Raw genomic sequence first — 24,579 nt, 5'->3', positions numbered from 1 at the left:
ATGTGTGTACCATGTATTATATGTGCATGGCTCCCTACTGCAAGGATTATAACATGTAACAGAGAAGGACTAGACTGGGGCTACTACCATCATCACCTTAGGACATGGATACTGTCCTGGGATCTGGAATATCCATTGGCCCAAATGCTAGGGAGTTGGAGTTTTGTATCCTTCCTTCTCTTATACCTTGTATTTTGGAGCAGAAAATTGCTCCAGTCCTTTCTGCCTCAGTTTCCTCATCTATATAATGGGAGACTGTACTAACTGGTCTGTAAAAGCTTCCATTGTCAAGTCAACCCTCCTTACAGCAAGATGGGTTAAAGAAGTGCTGGGTATTTTGGTTAAGAGAATACTAGTTCTCACTTCTATAAAAATCAAAAGTTCCTAATATATATCTCTGGAGAGAATAGGTGTTGTCAGTGGGGAAGAAGAAACACAGAGTAACTCCAACTCTGTAAGGCTGGAAAAGGACACTCGAGGTTAGGACACTCGAGGTTAGGACACTCAGGTGCAGTTTCTAAGGACAGGTGCAAGGTCCCCATTTCTCAGGGCAAAGATCCCTGGAGAAGCCAACATCATGAAATGAGATTGGGGTGGGGAGGGTCCTCAAGAAGGGCTTCACGGCTTAGAAGCAGAGAGCCTTCCTCCTAGAGCTGAGAGTAGATACCAGGGCCCAGGGGTCTCCAGACAGGATCACTGCATTTTCAAGTGGCAGGTGGTGTTTCTCTGACAAGATTAAACTTCAGAATTCAGATTAGTGGTAAAAACAGGAAGATGGCTTAGAGACTATTGAGCATTTGTAAGGCTGTGTTTTAAACAGAATCTCACTTTTAATATGCACAGTGTTGTCAGCCTTTAAAAACCACACAAAAATCATTTCTCTTGAGAGCAATTGTACTTATATAGTACATGTACTGGGGATCTGACGACACATTCCCACTTTGCCTGTTTACCAGGGAGCTCACAACTGGTTCTATAACCTCCATTATCGATTAAGCAAATGTGAACATCAAAAATTTGTGTGTGCTTATTTTCCCTCAGTGATCCATGACTTCATCTCCCCTTTACCTATGTACCTTAGTTTCTCACCAGTTGTTTCTTTTCTCCACTATCCCCTCTCCCTGTAGTTCTTATTTACTTGTTTCACACTATGTATCACTGCAAATTACTCAGAATCACTTTTTTCTGCATTAACGCAAGCTATAAATACAAGTCACCCAGTTCTGTAAACAGGTTTTGTTCCTTAACTCCAAGGGAATTAAACCTCAAAACTTTGATTTCTAAATACTTAAGATGTTAAGTAGAAGATGTTTTAAGGTGAGTTCAATTCAAGCATTAATGCAGATAGGCGTACAGTACAATCTAGAATTGCACAAAACACCTGCTCTTAAACCTCATAGGCTGTTTTAGAGGATCCAATAAGTCAAAAATCTTTCCACAATATTACAAAGACATTATTTGTCCATTTCATTTCCTTTCTCTACGTGCAAACAATGGCACTCAAAATATTACATGACTAGTATAAAATTTTAACGACAAAGCATAAAGGATAGCCTGGCTGTTTCCAAAATGAGTTAGGCACTAAAGGACTCTGTAAAAATTAAAAAACAGTTCAGTGTCCAAGTGGATTCCATAGTAATGGGGACAGGGACTGTCTCTGACAGAAACTGATTGGCCTGCTCTTTGATCACCTCCCCCTGAGTGTGGAGCAACCTTACCAGGCCATGGAGGAAGACAATGCAGCCACTCCTGATGAGACCTGAAAGACTAGGATCAGACGGAAGGGGAGGAGGACCTCCCTTATCAGTGGACAGGGGAAAGGGAATAGGTAGGAAGAGGGAGGAAGGATGGAATTGGAAGGGGAGGAGGGAGGGAGCAACAGGGGGGGATATAAAGTGAATAAACTGTAATTAATAAAATAAAGAAAGGAAAAAATTAAAAAAACAAAGATTTCCATATTATAATTTGGCTGTAAAAAGCATAGTGTTCAAAATGTTGCAAACACTGATATCTAAATTTTTAGGTTTGTTATTTTTATTTATTACTATTTTAAATAAGTATTCTAATATTTCAGTATTAATATCTGATAGGGTAGATGTTAATTATTATCATCCATATAGTATAGCTCATACAAATTCAAAATCTTTGAGGTCTTTAATAATTTTTAAAATTGTAGAAGGACCTTGAGAGACTAAGAGTTGAAAATATCCTAGTGGTAGAAAGATTAGACCTGGAAGGATGAAGGCTTAGAAAGTGCCTGCCCTAAAGAGGGACTTAATTAATAAGTATGTTCTATATATTGTCCAGATAATAGCTCTTCCAGAAGATGAGCACAAAACCATTACCTGACTATGTTAAGGCTTAACACATTCACTGGGAGAAATGGCAACTTGGATTTTTCATTTTGACCTAAATACCTGTAAACCAAATTAAAAGCTTCATCTCTGCTCCAAGCCCTCACCTCTGTTCTTAAAAAGCATCTTGAGTCCTGTAAGACTTATCCATTCATCACCATTCTTCCCAGTGAAGAGTGCAGAAGAAATAAGAACCAGAACCAAGTAAGTTTTTGTTGGTGTTTTTTATTTTTTTTTTTATTTTTTTTTAATGAATTAAGCCTTAAACCAGTAGCTAGGCAACCAATGAAGTAGCCCTGACAACAGGGAAGAAAGAAGGTAATGGTTTCATTCAGCCAGAGCCTACATAGAGCACGCAGAGCTGCCCAGTGCTACTGGTTCAAATGCAAAATGCAGCATTAATAAATCCTCATTGCTCTCTTCTAATTTTACAGAGCTTTTGATTTATGTACATCCTTTTAGGAAAACACCAATGCAAGTATAACTATAGCTGTTCATCTCAAAAAGCATGCAGGAATGCACATGTTCGTGTGGCCTTACATAGCTCACAATAGTGGCATGCTCATTAAATTGGATGTCCAGAACTGCAATATACACCTTGGTTTAGATTGTAAGTAAAACTGCCCTCTTCATCTTCTGGAGGAGTGGGAAACAAAGGACGGGGAGAAGCCATGCTGGGGTAGAGTGGTCTTCACTGGTCCTTGCTTCCTGAGAAACAGGAACAGCAAAGCCCAGCTCCTTGAGCACATCAAGAGAGACCCTGTATATAACAGGCAGTATTTTGGAGCATAAAGCACTTTTAAAGTATTGTTTGTCAGGTTGGGAAAAGCATCATTCAATGTCTTTTGAACTGACTGTTGTTTTGTAATCAAAGATGATCACAGAATCTGCCCCTTCCTATGAAATCTCCACTGTGCTGCACATTCCTCCATAGTATACTTTCTTGGGAGCGCATTGACAGAGGAAACACTGCAACTGAGCATGCCAGTCAACTGCACAGACAATTAATTGGTTCCGTGTATACGTGGTTTAAAAACAGTCAGATCCTACTGGTCTGTATAAGGTGTTCAGTCATTCCACAGTTTGCCAAATAACTTGCTCTCAGCCCCAAGAAGCTGTGGCAAATGACCATGAGTTGTCCTATGACCTCCACACATGACATGTGTGCCCACACCATCATACATATACATCCAGTAAAAATAATAAATACAACTTTAAAACCTTTAAAAGTTCCTTTGAAAACAAAAAAGCCAAAAGCTCAGGTGACTTTATGAACCTGCCTGTTAGGGTTTTCTGAGCTTTCACTCTGTGCTCTCAAGGCACGAGAGTGCCACCCTTTATCACTGGAGCACATCAGTAACAAAAGTAGCACAGAGTTGATGGGCCACAGTTTTAAAGTGAGAGAGAAGCTGACACTAATTGCACATTTTCCATGTGGGTGCATATTTCTTACACGTTTCATCTCAGACAACCCTTCAAGGAAAAGAGCCTCACCTTCATTTCATAGCGCTGACCACTGAAACTCAGAAAGGAAAAGTGACTTGCTTAGGAATTCTCAAAAGAGGAATATTGAATGGCAGAGAAATACTTAAATAAATGTTCAGCATCCTTAGTCATCAGGGAAATTCAAATCAAGATGACCCTGAGATTTCACCTTACACCTATCAGAATGGCTAAGATAAAAAACTAAAGTGACAGCACATGCCGGAGAGGATGTAGAGAAAGGGGAAGAACCCTCCTCCACTGCTGGTAGGAATGTAAACTTGTACAACCACTTTGGAAATCAATCTAGTGCTTTCTCAGACAATTAGGAATAGCGCTACCTCAAGATCCAGCCATACCAGTCCTAGGCATGTATCCAAAATATGTTCAAGTATAAAACAAGGACATTTGCTCAACCATGTTCATAGCAGCTTTATTCATAATATCCAGAATCTGGAAACAACCCAGATGTCCCTTAATAAAGGAATGGATACAAAAATTGTGGTACATTTACACAATGGAATTCTACTCAGCAATTAAAAACAAGGAAATCATGAAATTTGCAGTCAAATGGTGGGATCTAGAAAATACCATCCTGAGTGAGGTATCCCAGAAGCAGAAAGACACACATGGTATATACTCACTTATAAGTGGATATTAGACATATAATATAGGATAATCATACTAAAATCTGTATACCTAAAGGAAGCTAATTAAGAAGGAGGACCCTGGGTAAGATGCTCAATCCTCATTCAAAAAGGCAAAAGGGATGAGCATCGGAAGAGGGGGAAAACAGGGAATAGGACAGGACCCTACCACAGAGAGCCTCTGAAAGCAGGGTATCAAAGCAGAGGCTGAGACTCATAGCCAAACTTTGGGCAAAGTGCAGGGAATCTTATGAAAGGAGGAGGAGATAGGAAGACCTTGAGGGGCCTGGAACTCCACAAGGAAAGCAAAAGAACCAAAAAATCTGGGCCCAGGGTTCTTTTCTGAGACTGATACTCCAACCAAGAACCATGCATGGAGATCGCCTAGAACTCCTGCACACATGTAGCCCATGGCAGTTCAGTGTCCAATTAGGTTCCCTAGTAAAGGGAACAGGGACTGTCTCTGACATGAGCTCCATGGCTGGCTCTTTGATCACCTCCCCCTAAGGGAGAGGGCAGCCTTGCCGGGCCACAGAGGAGGACATTGCAGCCAGTCCTGATGAGACCTGATAGGCTAGGGTCAGATGGAAGGGGAGGAGGACCTTCCCTATCAGTGCACTGGGAGAGGGGCATGGGAGGAGAAGAGGGAAGGTGGATGGGATTGGGAGGGGATGAGGGAAGGGCTACAGCTGGGATACAAAGTGAATAAATTGTAGTTAAAAAAAGAAAAAAATGTTTATTTAAAAGAACAAGAGTGTCAGAAAACATGAGAACTGAGGCCCATGAAGAATCAATACAGAGATCCAGCTCTCTGTCATCTATTGTGTAGCCACTAAAGTCTGCTCTGCACCTCCCCTGGCCACTTCTGTGTATATTTGTGTATGTATATTTGTGTAACTCAACCTTCTGTTCATGGACCCAGAGGCAGAAACAAAGCAGAAAGCAGCATCTATACGGAAAGCAGGCAGCTTTGCTTCTCTGCGTCATAGTGTGCCCTTACTTAATCAAAGGTCGGAGACTGTCAGTGCAAAGGTTTCTTTGTATGTCCAAGGCTTAAAACCATCAAAGAAAATTGCTAACTGAATCAGATATAGTTCTCTATGTGGAAATAGTAACTCCAGATGAGAAACACCCAATATTAAAATTGGTTTTGCTGTAAGTTGCCGACTGCCAGTAAGTGCCCTCCTTTCTCTGGGTCTGTTTCTCCTCTCTAACCAGTAGTCAGTGCACCTGGTAGATGTAATGTTCCTCGTGCTAGGAGTTTGTTGGTGTTGGTGGCTGGATGGTTTGGTTTGATCTGATTTGGTAAACCCAGGACCATGCACAAGCTAAGCAATCTTTCTACTACAAAACTTTATCAGCCTTCAGTCACAGCCCATATACTTCAGATGCAGATAAAGTGTGGTTCTTGTGCCACTGTGTCTCATTCTGACATGTTCTGAGAGCCAGACTCTTCCTCAAGCTGTTCCCAGCAGGAGTGGTGGCTCAGCCTGCCCACTTCTGAGTGCTGTGACCTGGCATGATGCTGATACAAGACTGTCTCCATCCAATCACTGAGTCCACATTCACATGTCAAACATTCAGACCATTCAGGAAGAAGGCCACCCTGCCTCACCTCTCACTTAGCCAGATGCCCTGCACTTAGTTAGCTCCAAGACATTTATAAGCAGAGAGATTGAAATTCTGCGGTGGATTTTCATGACAAAAATACTTGAATTGTCAGAACAATAAAGTGTGGTGGAGAATTCACCATAATATGATCTAATCGCACTGCTGCTCCAGCACAGATGGGGCCGGCTGCTGTTCTTGGTGGGAAAAGCTAACTTAGAGCTGGGGCTCAGCCTTCTGCTGGCAGGACACTCACAGTGTGTGTGCAGATGCTCATAGAGATGATGGTGCAGAAGTGCTCCTGAGGTGCCGTTACAGTCTATTGTCCCCACAATCTATGTATTTAGCAGACCCTGAACACCCTGCAACAGCCACTCAGAGCAACTCCACTGGTGCCGTTCTGGCCGATCAAATCAGTGATGTTTCATACTAAAGTGGCAAAATAGAGATTTTCTGAATAAAGTGAAACAGATCATGGGTAAATATGTATTCATACGGACACACGTGTGAGCCTGTGTGTGTTATAAAAACAAAACAACAACAACAGCAAAAATAGCTTTCTTGTTCCTGGGCCACACTGCTTATACATACAGTGTCTGTTTAATCACACCAAGTGTGATGAAACATACCAGGCAATGGTAGACACATGAGATTCCCTGTCTCCTGCAGCACTGGACAGTTCTATGTATCCTATCTGGCCTGGCTTCAGCTAAAGATAGTCACGTCAGGTCAAGTCCTCTTCAGGGTAGCTTTCATCTAAGGACTGACTGTCATGAATATACAAAGTTCATTCCCCTCTATAAACTTGATGCAATTCTCAGTAACTATGTGATCCTGAAGCTTGTGAAGGAGTTGCTGTTGGAGGCACAGTGCCACCATTTCCTCACTCTGTCCTGCTTTGTCTCTGCCCTTCCTATAGATGGCAGTTCTATAGAGTACCTTTCTCCCCAAACACACCCTTGTCACAAATATCCAGCTAATGGCCTGCTTCCCATGGAACCTAGGTGTGTTAAGTTCTTTTGTAAAGAATGTTCAAGTAAGAGAGAAGTATATTTAATAAATGATAAGGTTGGTGACAGCAATGCTGTGAAACTAACCTAAAACTGTGATATGGGACCCCAAAAAACAAATTTCCAAGCCTAACTTAAAAGTCTTTGTACTTAAAGAGAACTAGGCCAGTAATTCGAAGGTGAGCAATTTTGAAGCCAAATAGTAAACTGAAAGTGTCCCAATCCACCTCCAAGTCATATTGAATATTACACGCTTACCCTTTTTGACTTAGAAGAAAAAGTGAAAAGAAATAGTGGTGCCCCTATGGAAGGAAAGTCACAAAATCTGGATGGAGTTCTGAATCATAAGAGAAGCTGCCATCAGTGATCTCTGGAGTGGGGTTCTTGAAGCATTCTAACTGCAAACCTTCTAAGTTGCTGGGCTTCTGGCCTAGCAAGCCCAGAAATTCCATCTAGATGCCAAACAAGGCCATGCCACACAAACCACCCTCAGGAGGCCTGAGATGCTAGAAGAGCTAATCAACATATATAGCATCCCTAAAGAGCATGGACTTCCAGTGTCCCAAATTCAACCCCAGTAAAGTAATCTAGTAACGAAATGAGTCCCTTCAATTAGGAAACCACAGCTTCCTGGTTCTGTGGAAACCACTTCGCCGCTTACCTTCAGGGATTCAGATCTCTTCAGCATGTTGTACTTTAGGTTGTAATTTATCAGTGTGTTCGAAGTCAACCTCTCATACTTTCCAAGCAAAAATAAAGTTTTATTTTTCACTTTTAGATTTTAGGTTTATATTTCTTCCTCTTAAGTGAATTAAGAAGAGTCAATGGGAAATAAAAATTAATCTTTGGAATTTGAGGTGGATAGTGTCCACATTTGACCTTCAGCTCCAACTGATCATAGTAGGTAACTACATATGGTACAAGGTATTAATTGTTTACTGAGTATTCCATGGGTATGTGTGTTGCCTGGGTTTATACATGGTGTGCCAGATCCTGTAGGATGCTAATCAAAGTCACAGTAAGTGAGAACTGAGGGGAAAACCGTGTCTTTACTAGGCTTTGGGAGGTCAACTCTCTCTAGAGCTAACGTTCCTAGTCCTTGCGAGGCTTGGAGTATCCCGTCATGTTACCAGCCGCAGCAGCGCCATCCCACCCTGCACCCCAGATGTCTCCTAGTGTGGTCCAAGAGTACAGCGGTAAGGTCAAGAGGTTGGAAATGAGCTATACGTCTGTACCCCTTGTAATGGGTCACATTCTTTCCCTAACAGAAAAGCCTCGGCCTTTATGCAGCTGTGAGTGTGGCCTTATTTTGAAATAGAGCTTCTAGAGATGTCATCAAGTTAGAGTAAGGTCACAATAGAGTAGATGGGCTAGAAACACAGACAGATGGCAAGCAGGAAAGACAGGAGTAAATCATGGTAAAGCAGACATAGCCTAGGCTTCCTGCAACAATTAGAAGCCAGGAAGAGGAGGAACAGCTACTCCATGAGAGCTGCAGAGAGCACAGCTTGTAACACCTTGCCTGGGAACTGGCCTCCAGAGCCACACAGCTGATGTCGCTGCTACTCTACACAAGCCAGTGTGTAGTCACTTGGGAAAGGGTCACACCTGTGCTTCCAGATGGTCACACCACACACAGGAACACACTGCCAACTTCTCCAGGAGCAAACAGAAAAACGCTGTAGGGTTCTGGGAAACCAGGAGTATTTAACTTATGTGCAAACTCTGTCACTGTGTCCTCACTACAGTTAGCAAGGATTGAAGCAAAGGTGAGTCTCAGCAGCCCGCAGTTTTAGTTTACTGAACAAACACATAAAATTGGTTTTTTATCATTTGCTTAAGAACTATTACTATTGTCTATCACATATTTTATCTGTCCCTCTACAGTTGCCCACCTTTAAAAGTTTCTCACAATTTAGTGCTGGGCAAATACTTGAGTTGTTCCTATCAGGCACAATGCTCCCATTCACCCTATTTCCACTCTTCTTCAGGAGGCCAGATGGTCTTTTTGTATGCCAATCAGATCTCCTTCACACCCTGGAGAGATCCAGTGTAGGAGGAAATGAAGAGGCTTGCCAGAGCCCACCAGGTCTAACATGCTTTCACCTCATGACTTTGGCTGCTCCTTCCCTATGACACTCTGGCCACACTGGCCTGTACACCCATAACTCCATTTGTCTGGAATGCCTTCCATCCTGTTTCTGTGACTATACCATGGCTCCATCTATCCTGAGTCCTATCTCCAGACAGTCTCTACTGCCACTTCTCAAATAACCACCCTAAGCTAGTTTCTTCCCCTTAACTTGCTTTTATTTCCTCTTGGTTCCTAGACATGTACTGACATTGCCTTTTAGACTTGCTCATCCCTTCATGGTCTCTCTCCCCTTTTAGTGTGTGCTCTGTTTAGTTCAGGCTTTTGTTCTAGACTCACATCTGCATGAGTTTGTCTCAGAATAGGTACTGGATAAATGATTTGCTAAATCAAAATGATAAAAATCTGAATTTTGTTTGAAATGTCCTTGTTTTTTTGTTGTTTGTTTGTTTGTTTGTTTACTTCTGATGGGAAGCATAGCATTAGATTTAATGGTGAGCAACAAGTCACTTAATGATTACTATGAGCTACGTGTGTACCCTTTTAAACATTCTTCTACTCTATTCTTATTCTAATTATGTAATTTACAGTCTTAATTAGACTGCTCCTATCTACTCCCGAATGGGACAGAGACACCAACAGGCAGGGAGGTTGGGTACCTGGGAGGCAACCTAAGTGCCAGCCAGCAGCAACATGAACACGTGACACAGGAAAGACAAGGAAACTACAAGGTGGCCCTCAGGCTGCAAGCCCAGATCCTTGGTGGCAGGTTAAGACCTGGAAGCTCGTGATAGAGGGATGAGAGTGAGCTGGTGGGCCTGCCACGCAGTGGAGAGGGGTACAGGCTTACCTTCTCATTCCTGCAGTTGCTCAGCCCCATGCTGTTCATAGAGGACAGTTTCCCATCAACTCCGTGTGGCTGCTGTTGCTGCTCCCGTTGGATCTGCTCTCGCATCTTCCGAGCCTCCTGAATGGCTTTCATCACTGTGTCCTGGTCCCCAAATAGGGCAGGAGAGTTGAGACTGGACAGGATATCTGCATACACAGGGTGCATCATTAGAGGAGTGTGGGGATGTTGCCTCTCAAGTGCTGGCTGCGATCCACTCCGTGAGGGAACACTATCCTCTGAACAAGGAAGGGGCACACTTGTTGTTAAGATAACAACACTAGTTGGAGCACAGAAAGTGAAGTCAACCAAGCTGTACTGTCTCAGGGTGCAGTTAGTCCATGGAGGACACCCCAGCACTCTGGGCTGTGTGGTTGTCTTCTACCTCTCAAAGGTAGAAGCACCAACTGGTCCTAGGTTCTAATCTTGTATTTGTTCTGCTTTTGCCTGCAGTATCAAGGTTCCTACATTCCGGTCCTAGAGGTACTGGCAGGTGGTAGCTGCTTTGCATGTGTCTACAACTGATGTACAATCTTTCCTCATCTGTGGGGGAGGGACAAGATGGGGGACAGGCAGCAAGGCAGCTGGGATTTTTGTCCACATCCTCTGTTTATTTGGTGTATTGTATGTAGGAGAGCAGTTTGAGGCTCAACAGAATGAGCCCTGAGAGGGTGCATGTGCACTACGGTGGGGTGTGTGTGTGTGTGTGTGTGTGTGTGTGTGTCCACTGCAGGAGTGAGGGGGCGGGAGAACCACACGGCGCTCTCCATTCTCCAAGGGCTGGCTGGTTAATGAAGCATTCTTCTTATCATGCTGCCTCGGTTATTTACCAAGAGGATGACAACCCTGCCCCATCCCCAGTTTGGACACCCACTGCTCCCAGCCCTCCATCCCCACTCCCACTCCTGACGGTGAGGCAGTATGCGTGGCAATGGCTTTCACATGAACGCAAATCCTCAAATCAAGTAAGAATAAGCGTTTTCTTCCATTATATTCCATGTAACCCAGGGGGAAAAAATGAAGTGGAAACTAATTTTCCTCTACACCTTGCATTTCACTCAGCTTAAATGAATACTTTGGATCAGTTTTTCCAGTTTTAGACAAAGGAGGGCAATTATTTAATCACAGATAGGTTTCAGCTGCTGTTGTGTATTTGACATGGTCTACTTGTATGAGGCCCTTTGTATTTCATCACACATGTGTGTGAGAGGCATGTATGCATATATGCACACACCTCACACAGACAGTGGTATGAGGAAATCAGACTACAACCACGCTCACACCACATGCCTTATATGTACAATGTGTGTGTGTGTGTGTGTGTGTGTATATATATATATATATATATATATATATATGTTGCAAAAATTTACAAAAACTTTCTATGAAAACATTTTTGAAAGTCAGTTACTCTCTTATAGAATATTGAAAAACATTTTCTTTTGTTTTTAAGTTTTCCTGCTTAAAAGACACTTTTGTGCAATATTATTCGCACAAGACTGCTATCCAATACCAGATGCTTTAGCTCCTGCCCACCTGGCTTCTGACCTAACAAGCATGCTCTGCTGCCAGCACAAGCAGGGCCTGTGACATATCAGCTCTGTCTCATCTCTTTGGATGCACAGCCCAGGGAGCAAGTGCTTTCCAAACAAGATGTGAAAGTGGACTGCACAAGACCCACTTCAAGAAGTATGCTGGCTCCCTTTTCTTTCATCTCCCAACTCCCAAAATGCCAGCCAGGAGAAATGGTTAACATTAACTCTCTGGGTGTGCATCACTTCTTGCTTCTCCCTGAGCTCTCCTGTCAGGGAGTAAGAAGCTCCTGTGAGAGGAACCTGACTGGAAATCTGAACAGGCTGCTGTCCGCATCCTAATGCTCCAAGTGTCAGTGAGGACACAACATCTCACTGTCAGAAGACCCACTCACACTCAGCCCAGTTGAACACACTTCTAACTGTGAACTTCTTGAGAGTAGTAAGTTCTGGGTGACTGACCTGGGTATAAGTCCTGGTTATGCTAATTCACAACACAGGTCTGGGGCTCAGTTATTCTACCTGTAAGAACTACACTGTCTAACTTGTAAAGCCAAGTGAAATTAAATAAGCAAGACTAGATATGAATTTGTAATAGTTCTCCCCATTGCTAATTACAATAGCAACATGCTCTAGGAGTCAACAAGGCAAGGAAGGGGACATGGTAACTCCTCTGAATATCCCTGCCTTCACTTGGAGATCAAGATACGTGAGGAGTCCAGTAACAGTACCCTCAGTGCTTCTGCTTTGTTCCTGCTCACAGGTGCTCTCCTGCCTTTGCTTCCTTCTACCTAGCCACCTAGCAGAGTCTTTCAAAACGGAGAGCTTTGGTGTCCCCAACACTGCAAGACCCTGTCAGGTGGCCTGTTCTTGTCTGCCTTACAGTAGCCATGGGCTACAAAATGCTATTGCCCATTCAGAGGATATGAAACAGGAAATAACTCGAGAGTCACAACACTTTTCAAACAGGGGTGTGAAAATCCCTAGAGAGCTTTGAAAATACACATCAGAAGGAAAGAAAGAAAAGACACATTGTGATGTGGCTTCCATGATTGGTGACATTTTCCGAAAGCTCTAGTTGCCCCATAAACTAGTTGGGTTCTGCTTCAGTGGAAAGCACATCACTACCACCCTTCCCAAGGAACACACAGGACCTGAGGGCCAGCTGGCCAGCTAGGTTTCTTCCTAGTTCACAGGTCTCTTCCATTTACCTAAGGAGGATCCTCTCCCCAGGCTTCCTCCGATGGGGCTGGGGATGCTGCTTTTGTTTGGCAGGTTGATGGGGCTGGTTTTGCTGGCTGGGAAGAGGCTCTGGGTGGGAGATGTCGGGGACTTCAGGGGCTCTGCTGTCTTAGGCCTGGATGAGAGATTCAGCGGCTGGGCTGTTGTTTCGTCCTACAAGAGTTTAACATAAATAATTATTTAAAGAAAGACAAATGGAGCACATTATCACTTAGCAAGCCACAGTTATTTTACACCTCCGAGACAATGCCACATTCTCCTACAATAATAACAAAAGAAGCTAATTATCTACCTCCTTGAAGATTCATCGGAAGGAACCTCATTAATTTCCCTGTGTTATGCTTCTATTTACATTAACTGTGTAGTTGGATCATTCTTTTTGCCAAATTAAAATCTGAATTAGCTCACATTACAGCTTAATTTCCTAATGTGTTTTCAGGGATCTAAATTAACCTTGGGCATTTACAAAGAATTATTTAAAATTTCAGTAGCTCTGTAGTGCTTTTGTGTTAGTGTCTCTGAAAAGTTCCTGTGACTATAAATAGTCCCTGCAGCTAATTTTTTAATATATATTTTAAATCAAACAATTCCAAGTACTTAGAATGGAAACATGGAAAGCCATCTTCTGCTCTCCAGGGCCTCTGCCCTCAGAGTCCCATGCCACACCACAGGCTTCTATGTGGCTTTCTGGGTGTGGGTGCACTTGTGGTTTATATTCTGGTCTCTATTCATGTTTAAAATTAATTTTTGTGAAGAGCAAGCATACATTATAATTATGTTTTACATGCTATGTTATATGCAATTTATTTTTCATGCTTAAAGTGATGTCTTGTTACAATCTTTGCTCCATATGTTTATGGAATGTCTATTTTAAGGCCCATATCCCTCCACACTGAGCCCAGCATTTTCGTCTTTGGCTTGGAACCCTAGGTTAGCCAGTGACTTGAAAGTTAAGCAATGTGTTTTCATTTTTGTCTCACTTATTCTACTGTCAAAGAACTACAGATAATGTTTCTATCACTTTAGGAATATAGCGATGAGCATGTGATTCAAAGGTTCAAAGTGAAGATCTGCATTATTGCATTCGAAAGTAAAATCACTGGCAAATGTCAGATCTGGGAGGACACAGAGAACTTGCTTTCAATGATATTATTGAAAATACACAACGGAACCTAGTAACAGAACATTCTCTTCCATAGTAAACATGTGACCTCATTGAGGCATATTTCTCCAACTATAAAAAGATGGCCATATATTAAGGGATGTCAACCAAGATACATGCCAGAGAACAATACTGGAGGAGGAGGGGAGAGAGAGGACAGGAGCATGAGCAGAAGTGACCATGCAGCAGGCACTGCACTGGGTGCCTGCAGTGCATTAGGCCACTCGGCCATGGGTGCCGCTAGGAGGGTGGACTGTACTACTCAAGACTAACAAATGAAGATATGAGAATCAAAATAGTACAAAGCCCCTTCTCAAGGCCATCTAGGGAGCAAAGAATTCGAATCCAAAATACCTCCCTATCTACCAGGAAAAAAAAATCATTTGTATATTAATCTAGTGCTCTTCTATGTTTGGGCTGTCGTTGGTTGGCTGGATGGTTGGTTTGGCATTTACAGGAAACAAGTAGTCTGTCATATCTATGTTGCAATGCCTTTTAATCTATATTTAGTATAGGGCATGTTCTGAGGAAACAAGATTATATCCACTATGACTGTCAAAATTATCTGATGTGCTAAATTAAAGTGCTTCCCTTTGCCCTTAATTCAAAAGATATTTAAAGTAGTTACTTTCTTCACTCATACTGGAATCATAGCAATTTATATGCTGAGTATTTGGTTCATGTTCTCCATGTTTCTTTGATTTAGGGTTTGCTAAACTCCTAAAATGTCTGAGTTTAGAGTTTTTGTCCAGTTAGAGATATGTTCCTCCATTATTTCTCCAATCATAACTCCAATTCTTTCCTCCAGTTGTGTGTGTTACACAGATCATTCGATGTTGTCCCAGTATTAACAATCTTTCCTCTGTGTTTCACTTTGTGTATTTATGTTCTATGTCTTCAATTTTACTTCATTTACTTCATTTTTTTCTTCAGGTGTCTAAATTGCCACTAATCCCATCCAGTTACTGTTCATCTAAAGAACTGTACTTATTACTTGTAGGAAACTCATTAGGATTTTTGTGCCTTGTCTTACTGTATTCACATTTTCTTAAAAATATGGAATTTGTATCATCCTTTTGAGTTTTAGATTTCCCCTAATTTATTATTTATAACTCACAATTAATGTCAAGATGTTCTCCATTTCGATTCATGATAGAGGAGAGCATCAGGTTTACTTTCCCATGGTAAGAACTCCCCCTCAGGATACAGGACATGACTATTAGACAGTGCTCTTCAGGCATCTATGCTGGGAGCCTGGCACAGAAATTCCTGAAATAAATGAATTCTAGACTGCTCCCACTTGACTATTTAGAAGGAATTTTTGGAGAATGGCATAGGGAGCATGGCAGCCTCCATGAGTAGAGTTCAGAATTTATGAATGCTAATGTTGACAGAACTTTTGAGGGGTACCAAAGAGGACAGATATGCAGAGAGAAAGAATGCTAAGGAGCTGCCAAAGATTGGCCTGCATGCTTAGTTAGCTGTGCACTGATCAACAAGCAAATGCATGTGAGAAGGCAGCTTGAGGCTAGGTAGAGTGAAGAAAGGAGTAGGCAAAATGACTCTGTGTTCAGAAAGGACTGAGAATGGGTTACTCTCACATTAACACAGTGCAAATGTCCCCTAATATACATACAGGGCATTAAATAAGGTCCTCAGGAAGCTGCTGCCTCATTATGGAGCTAACCTACCTTGCCATTCCTGGTTGTTTTGAACCTGACTAACAGATATAAAAAGTACACCCTGAGAAGATCCAATGGTTCTCTCTCAGAATGGATTTTAGATATTAAAAGAGATACAAACACTTTAACAGCCGACAATGTTAAATTCAAAATGTGTAGTGTGTATTCAATAACTATGAGCTTACACAGAGACATGACAATGTGAATAAAGAAGAGAAAAATACAACAGATTTAAAAAAAAAACAAAACATCAGGATGGCAGAGATGGTAGCATTAGCAGATAGGAGACAGAAAATTGACAGTCTATAGAATGCTACGAGGCAGGCAAATGACCATGTCATTTGAATATATAATCCAAGAAAACACTTAGGTTATTTCTATGTAATAATAGTGAAATTTTATGACATCTTGGTAGGGCTAATTGTGTGTCTCCTCCACAAAGTCTAAGATAGCACAAGGCATTTGTCAGGAGACAGGCTGTAGGGACTCAGTGTGCCTTGCCAGATTGAAAAGATTTTCGCTCTGTATGGAGATAATAAGTGATACTCACGGCCCAGCTCAATGATCTGGATCTTTCTCAATATGGAGGTATGCAATCAGACACTTCCATTCCAACACTGACACTACCTTCATTTCCTTCATGACCACCATGCGCGGCCTCACTACCACCACCATTTACGGAATGCTTATTACATGCTAGAGAACATATGGTCTCATGTAAGGCCCATAATACTATCAACCCCCAGATTACAGTGACAGACTTTTAACAAATGAAGAAAAAGAAAAAAAACCTCTGTTTATCTCTGTTATCTTCAGCAAACCTGGCCCTTTGTCATATTTCACTACCCAATGAGCAATCATGCTCTAGAGAGAGAAAACGACTATAGTGAGAACCATGATGGATCTGGATGATCAAATCTCCACAGTTAGCAGACTGAGTTTACTCTCAGACGTTCTCAGTAATAGGAACATTCAATTTAAATGCTCACATTATGTTTTGGCTAATATATTTGTGCTCACATACATAATATATGATCTAAGAAGTATAAGAAATGGGTCCTTTGTTGCTAACATAAAATAGTCAAGTCAAACCATACAGAACTCTTATTCCTAAGAATTTGCATGTGGTCAAGTGAGTAATAAAATCTGTTGGCCCACAAAGCTGGAATGGTAAAAGCAGATAGAAACTTGACTTTAGCCAGGGAACATTTACTCATCCAGTAAAGGCTTGGTTTGGTGCAGTTCCAGCTGGCCAACTTAAATTACAAAATGACTTTTTCATGTTAAAATGTTTAATACCCAAATAGCCAAGCTGCTGGCGTTTCACATGCCCTTTCTCTAGTGACTATGAGGAAACTTAGTCCTGGGGCTGAGCTATTGTACTATGAGTTTTATCCACAATTAAGCCTTCAGAATATAAAATAGTGTGTCTCCACACACTTAAAATTTCTGTGTTAATTCTTATAGCTTAAATTTTCTAACAACTACGTGTGATTTCACTAGAGAATCTAAAAGAATGGGTGGCATTAATTTAATATTTGGGGGTAGAGCACAGACAACTCATGTTTTTGGTCTTCAATATTCAGAGTTCACTGTTTTTGTAGACTTTCTGAAATCTCCACGTTGCTATCTGAAAATTTACCAGAGTGTAACAGCTTTGGCGACTACAGAGCCCCCAGCAGTGATGCTGACTGCTCTCAACTGTTTCCTGTGCAGATTCAACAACTGCCCAGCTTCACACATGATCTGCTTCTGACACATTACAGCCAGGCAACTGCACTTAGCACACCTCTCCAAGGTCTTAGTCGATTACACACAACAATTGTTTCTCCAAACTGTGTAAATTTATTGACTCAATATAGGAAGCAGAAACAGTCTCCAAAGCCAACTTATTGGGGCCAGATGCAGCACATATCTGAAGTGCCTGATCATTTTCCTTGTCACCAAGATGCCCTCAGGTAACCAGTTTGAGGACACTGAAAAATCAGTCAAGACATGACATCGAAAGTGACATCAGCCAATGACCACCCTATTCCTCAGCTCCTCTTTATAGCCAGTTCTGAAAAACAGACCTCCACCAAACTACGCCAAGTCCAGCTTAGATCTCCTTTGATGCTCTTTTCACACCAAAGATTGTAGGCTCTACTCTGATACTGTGAGTGGGCCCTCCACCTGTGTAAGGAGCGTGGAGAGAAGTGTTGCAAGTCTGTGACAAAGACTGACAATAAAAGCGCAGCCGTTCCTGCCAGTGAACATTAAAAATGAAATCCAGATTCTGAAGGGAGAGATTTTTTGAGGAGTGAGTTTTTGGAGTTAGGTAAGGATCTCACAGTATAGCACTATTGTTATCAAAAGGGAAACACCTGTTTCTCAATGCTCAATCATGACATTCCACATAAAGAGGCGCGTTTGGGTTCTTTTATGTTGCTGTGTTCCAGCTGCTTATTCCCAGCATAGCCCGGTTCACTACCTTTCTTACAAAGCTGTTTTCCAAACCGTTCCCACAATCTTGCAGTGCAAGTACCTTAACTTGAGTTACAGGGCTGGTCCCTCTCTTTTCATTTTTTATCCCAGTAGGTGAGACCGCCCCTGCTGTGTTTGGTGGCTGTGGAGTTGATGGCATCTTTGCTCCAGGTGACACCTGCATGCTGGCCAGCTGAGCGGCATAGAGCTGCTGCAAAACAGAGAGGCAAACGTTGGTCTCGTTAAATGTGGCTGAAATGGGTTCAAAAAAAAAAAAAAAAAAAACTTACCGTATTGTCAGATAACATGTCTCACAGTTCTGCGATTTCTCTCTCACTTTTTTTTTTTTTTAAGAGGAAAATGAGAAAAGGCAAGAAACTCGGAAAGGAAGAAGGCTAGAGTGAGAAACGTGGTGCTGTTGCTGTCACTGTCACAGCAGCGACACTGGGACAAGACTGGTCTCTCTTCAAGTCAGTCCCTTCAATCGCACTAAAGGGAGCTTGGCTAAGCGATCTCCGAGGTTTCTTCTAGAGCCTGAAATCACTATACAAAGGTCTGTAATGTCTGAAGTGGCCACTCATGGACTAACAAACTTAAAGTTCCCCGAGGAACCTCAGTCATACCAGACTTCTCTGGGGACTCCAGTCCTCTCCGAAGATCAGTGCTGCCCTAAACCCCCTGAGTCTGATGGCAGTCACTTCCCTCTCAGGGTCTTATCTCTAGGTACCATGTAACGGTCTTTGACAGGGTATAGCTGGGTAGCCACAGAAACAAAAAGTCAAGCTTCTTTTCCTGGCCCTAGGGCTGAATGAGGTAAGCGAGAGTCCCCTTTATGCCCAGAATAGTTCTGCTCGTGTCTTCCTGAGTTCTCCTTTGTTTTGGGACTCCAGGTTTATCTCCCTATATCTCCACTGCTGTCTCCCGGCCTCTTCTAAGTATTTGCTATGGTTGTCTTTAGTGGTAGACATATGATTTTACTCATCCTCTGCTCCCTCATACAAGTGTTCCTCCTGCTGAGACAAGCTATAACCAGACGACCTGACACCATACATCCTAAAGTGATCAACATTAAGTTCGTTGATTTAACCAAACGCAGACCCAAGATTGTAAGATAAGCCAATCTCACTTTCATATAATTTTAACTTTTATCAAAGTAACATTATACATGATTTCATGAATTAAATATTTCTTTAAGCCTTTTAAACAAAAAGAAAATTACAACAGCATGGCCACCTTGGATAAGGTAAAGCCCTTTACCACCATACATGATAGCCTCGGCCTCCTGTCACTGCCCTTCCTACCTCACTCCTACTCTGTGGAGACCATCTCTTTTAACTTAGTTGATATTCTTTCTGGTACTCATCACCCTGCTGGCATTCGTTTATATACTGTTCTGTCTTTAACCACTGACCTCACACAGGTGAATGAAAGCTTAGCTTTATTACATCACCAGCCACATGTGCTTTCATGCATCTCTCCAATTGCTTAATGTTAACATCACACATTTTAAGTTAGTCATACCATTCCATTCCACTGTGACATTATTCATAGCTGGGCTATGCAAAGAGCTGTATCTCATTCTTTCCCATCTCTCCTCTCCTCCTCCTCTCTCTCCTTCCTTGTCTCTCTCTTTCATACTAAGATTGAATCTAGTTCTTCAGGCTTGCTAGGTAAATACCACAGAGCTGTATCCCCAGACTTCTTTCAAACTTTTATTTTGAAACAGGGTATCCACTAAGTTGTACAGGCTAGACTTGAATTCACACTGAAAGCAAGACACACCTTACTCATGATCTGCCTGTCTCAGCCTCCCAAGTAGTTGGAATTCCATGGATTAGATACAGCAACAACTTTCCCCTTTAACTTTTTATTTTGTTAGATTTAATATTTGTATGTTTTATCATTATATCTTTCATTTTTCTACTTTGGACTTCTGAAACTATCACTGGGTAATTCACAGACTCCCCAAAAGACCAACACAATACAGTTGTATATATGGTTAATCTCTGTATTCATTTATCCCCTTAGAGACACCCTTTTAGATTTCTCTACACTCTTGCTCCAGTTTGAACTAGAAATAGAATTCCCCTTCGTATCTCCTATATTGGATTTTTCTTTCTGTCTGACATGGCTTCCTGTCTCTTGTAAATTGTCTTATTTTAGGAAGTACATACCCTCCAAGAAATACTTGAGAAAGTACTTGTGAAGTTAGTTTTTTAGGATCTAATGATTCAGGAAACTGTTGTTACTATTATTATATTCCCTTGATACAGAATTCTAATTTAAAAGTGATCCCCAGAATTTCAAAAACAATGACTTACTGTCCTTTCACTCTTTTTGCTAAGGAAGTCTGATGTCATTTTGATTTCAGATTCTTTATATGAAATCAGTTTTCACTTGAGACAGCATTGACTTCTTCCCTTTATAAGTGTAGAGATTTCATTCTGAGGTCTATCTGCTTGTTGACTCTAGAAAATGCTCTGGGGTTTTCCCATCAACTCACACTAAAAAATGTTGGACATCCTCATGAAACCTCTAGTTTTAGTTTTTCCATTTCCCACTCTTCAACATTTATTCTACTTTATGATAGATTATTTTTATCAACTTCTAAGACTTCTATGAATGCTCCTAAATTTTCACTGTCACAATTTATACCCTGGTTGCTATAAAAGCATTTTGATCACTATTCTCTTGGTTAATATTAATGATGGTTTTGAATGTGCTTCCTTTTTCTGTTCTTTTCACTGATATCTCTCTTTTCTTTTAATCTTTTGAGATTTTTCTCATTGGAGGCTCTTCTAAAGTCTCTGGCAATGATTGACTGACATATAAGTGACATCACCAGAAGCTGAGTGAGAAGTCTAAGTGTGTGTGTCTGAGGGGGGGGGGAATTATTGAATGATAAGCTTCAGTATAAAATAATGATACAGAAAGTACATTTTTCCTTGGGGAATCCAAAATGTCAACACTTTCTTTTATACTGGGATATCCCCAAATTCTGTCTTGTCTGGAAGATTCACTTGAATGCCAATATTATGTATGATGTTACAAGATCACAGCTTCTCAAGAGATCAAACTTTCAGTCTCTTGATAGGTTGTGTGCTCTTAGTGATGGTGGGAAGAAACAGCAGCCATTATCATGCCATGTGACTGAGAGCCACATTGATTTCAAGCAGCCAGTTTATCAACCATTCTCCTTTCTATGTCTGCCTTCCATGACAAAGCACCTTTTTCTTTTCTGATGACAGTTACAACTCTACTATCCATTTCTCACGTATCCCAAACTTTTACTGGCCTTTCTTTCTACCTGTACTCAAAGGTTGCTACTTCTAATCCTTAGCTGTCTCTGTATTAGGAATTATGTGAAACTGGTAATAAATGAATGTGTTAATTTGCTGTGGTTAACCTACAGTCAGATACTCCAATCTTAGCACTGTTGATTCTTGAAAATGTCATTAAAATATTTTCTTTTCTTCTTATAATAAACATTAAGCCATTACCTTGCTCGTCAGATTTCTATCATAATAGAAAGCTTCCTAGTTCATCAACTACAGAGAAAATAACTTAAACTTGGCCATATTAGTAGAGAAAAAACAGGTGGTTTGTATATAATTCCCAACATTACTATCATTCAGATGGACAAATAAAAAAAATTACAGTAATCAAAAACAGACCTTTCAGCACATGTAATTAAATGAAAGCTTAATAAAGAATAATTTGCAAGAGCCAGATGTGCTTATGTCATGATTGTTGCTTTCTTTGGAACAATTTTTCTAATATAACAAGCCTCTAAAGAAATTAAAGTTTCTTAATTCTGTATGCAATGACTCAGTGGCAAGAAAAATTCACAAGTAAGAGTCAAACTGCTGTAATTTAGGCAAAGGCAAGGCTGTGGTCTCATTTCTTTTTTACTTTGATGGCTCTTTCCCTTTTGAAATTCAGCATGGATGAATATGCAGCTCATTTGGTAGAGTGCTTGCCTAGCAAGCACAAAGCCCTGGGTCCCTTTCCAACACTGCATGAACCAGGTATGGTAGCACAATGTCTATAATCTTAGGATTTTGGAAATGGAGGCAGAAGGATCAGGAGTTCAAGGTCACATATACATATACATATCAAATTTGAAGCCAGTCTGGACTGCATGAGACTGTGGCACAAAATAAAATAAATAAATAAAACAAAACAAGTTGGTAGGACCCACAAAACAGCTGCTATGGAACTTCTGTGTGGACTAAGCCTCTGATACTAGATAGTGAACGACATGTCTAGAGGTAGCTACAAATAGAAAATGCATTGGCTAGTCTTGGGAGTTATAGCCAATAATTGAATATTAAAGAGCCATGAGGTCTCAGAGACACAAGTCTTTAAGAATAATCTATTCCTCATCAAAGGGAAGTTCATATTATTTTACTCAATCTTCAATCTTTTAGAGAGCTGCAACTAATGAAGAATGCGAAAAATAAAAAGTCTTCAGAAATAAGTCTACATTTTAAATATCTGACTCAATTCAATGATACTTCAGATTTACTGGACAACATAGCTATTTTTTTTTTTTTTTTAGAAACAAGGCAGCATCAATTTCTTTCTCTAAAGTTATGATAATCATTTCATACTCATATTCAATAAGGTCTACAGAAAAGTGACAAGACCCCATAAATTCGTCTTGCTCAGAACTAGTCCTTCTGAGTTGTGATTCCTGATGCATTGCAGAGCCACCGAGTGACATGGACAGTAGGATGCAATATAAAACTCAGCTCAATGAGCCTTCAGATAAAAGTCAGAAAATGGAATACAACAAAAAGAAAGAAAATTAACATATCGCATTCTACCTAACAAAGCCTAGTCATTAAGCTGTAATTATCTTCAAACTGGAGAGTTTATATTTGATTTAAATAATAAGATTGCCATTCATCAAGTAGGCATACATTTACAAAACAATTTCATGGTTCACTTTCTAAGCTACTGTCGACCTAATGTGTTCTGTGTTCAAAGCTCTGTAGCAGGAATGGAGGGTCCAAAGTCTTGGATCAACATTCATCCCTGGAGGTGTGAAATGCAAACCAACCCTCGACTGGCCGATTTCTTGTGGGGTCCATCACTTTCGTGCCTTGGGTTTGGTCAGGCATGTGTTGGTGACTATCTTGATAGGATGTAAATTTCCTGAAGACATGAGTGAGCTAATTTTTGTTGCATGCCTGGCATTGATGACAGCAGCTTGGAAACAGCAAGTACCCAAGGAGGACTTCTGAAGTGACATAATACATAGATCACTGTACAGAAGAAGCTCTGCAAGTGAGGCAGAGTCACGCTCAGCTATATCTGCTGTATGCCATTAGAAATTTTATTATGTTGATTTCTAAAAAATAAAATAAAATCAAAAGAACATAGACTCAATCTTTGCTATAATACATTGTTTCACATGGGTAGTGGGGGTGAGGAAGGGAATGAAGGAAAACAAAGTCACACAGGTATGACGATGTCCTGTTGAAACCCATTACTTTATATACTAACCTGAAATTAACTAAAACATAAATTTAAAAAATTATTTTGTTTCACAAAAATGGCTCTTTTAAAGTGATTTGATAACACATTTACCAGGTGTTGAATAACCACTAGATTCACTGATGTGTGCTAAAGTTTCTCACACAAACAGCAGTGTGAATACACCTAAGGAATAGTGCCAGGCTTTTCTTTCCAGATTATTTACAAAGGGCTCTAACATTTTTCTGCTACTGCATCTTTTTTTGGAAGAATATAAAAATACTAGTTATTCTAATGACATAGCTTTAGTTAGAAATCTCTTTGCAGACTAGAGGATTAGGGAGGAAAAAGGTCAAACTCTGATTATCTAGCTCAGAAGGTTTATAAAAGCTTCATTCCATGCAGGGTTCTCAGACCAGAGCTCACAGTCTGGTGAAAATCATGGACAGTGATTCCCAACCACAGCTGAAATCTGAGAAATCAGTAATATAGAAAAGTAGACAACAGTTTAGTACGAGTTCCATAAATATTTCAATTTGGGGAAGACTTTTGTAAATGCAGATTGTTTTTCCATTTCAGTTTTGTAAAATGCTTAGTGATTTTTTGGTATATTGAACTGCTTTTAAAATATACAACACTCTGCAGTGCACTAAGAGATTATTTTTTAACTTTATTGCTAAAGGTGCTCCACTGGTACTAGCAGAGGTTTAAACGGTGTAATTAGTGTGGAACTTGGGAAAGCAGAGCAGTGACACACAGAGAACTGAAGGGGCCTGGCATGTGTTTAAGCTACCCTGGCATCTTCATTTTATTGGTAAACTCGGGCTCAAAGGAGGTGAAGTTGTTTCCCAAGAACATGTTGTTTAATACTGGAACTGGAGGAACCTTTTAGCTCTCACTTCATTACCAGAATGTCACTGGAAGTAGAAACTGGTTAT

At 40.9% G+C, this 24,579-nt stretch overlaps 1 protein-coding gene across 5 annotated transcripts in view; it reads right to left on the bottom strand.

The window, feature by feature from the left end:
- The window catches only part of Sox6 (SRY-box transcription factor 6), a 379,078-nt gene that overhangs the window by 62,560 nt on the left and 291,939 nt on the right, over positions 1-24,579 (bottom strand). For all 5 annotated transcript variants that reach the window (XM_060366990.1, XM_060366988.1, XM_060366991.1 and 2 more), the window contains 3 exons: positions 18,222-18,371; positions 12,823-13,006; positions 10,044-10,228 (listed from right to left, as the gene is read on the bottom strand). In XM_060366990.1, coding sequence (XP_060222973.1) covers positions 10,044-10,228; positions 12,823-13,006; positions 18,222-18,371 — 519 coding nt within the window. The remainder of the gene's footprint in view (positions 1-10,043; positions 10,229-12,822; positions 13,007-18,221; positions 18,372-24,579) is intronic.

The sequence above is a fragment of the Meriones unguiculatus genome, chromosome 14, assembly GCF_030254825.1.
Source record: "Meriones unguiculatus strain TT.TT164.6M chromosome 14, Bangor_MerUng_6.1, whole genome shotgun sequence".
Lineage (NCBI taxonomy): Eukaryota > Metazoa > Chordata > Mammalia > Rodentia > Muridae > Meriones > Meriones unguiculatus.
Note: the sequence above shows the minus strand (reverse complement) of the source record. Positions and strands in the feature narration are given on the sequence as shown.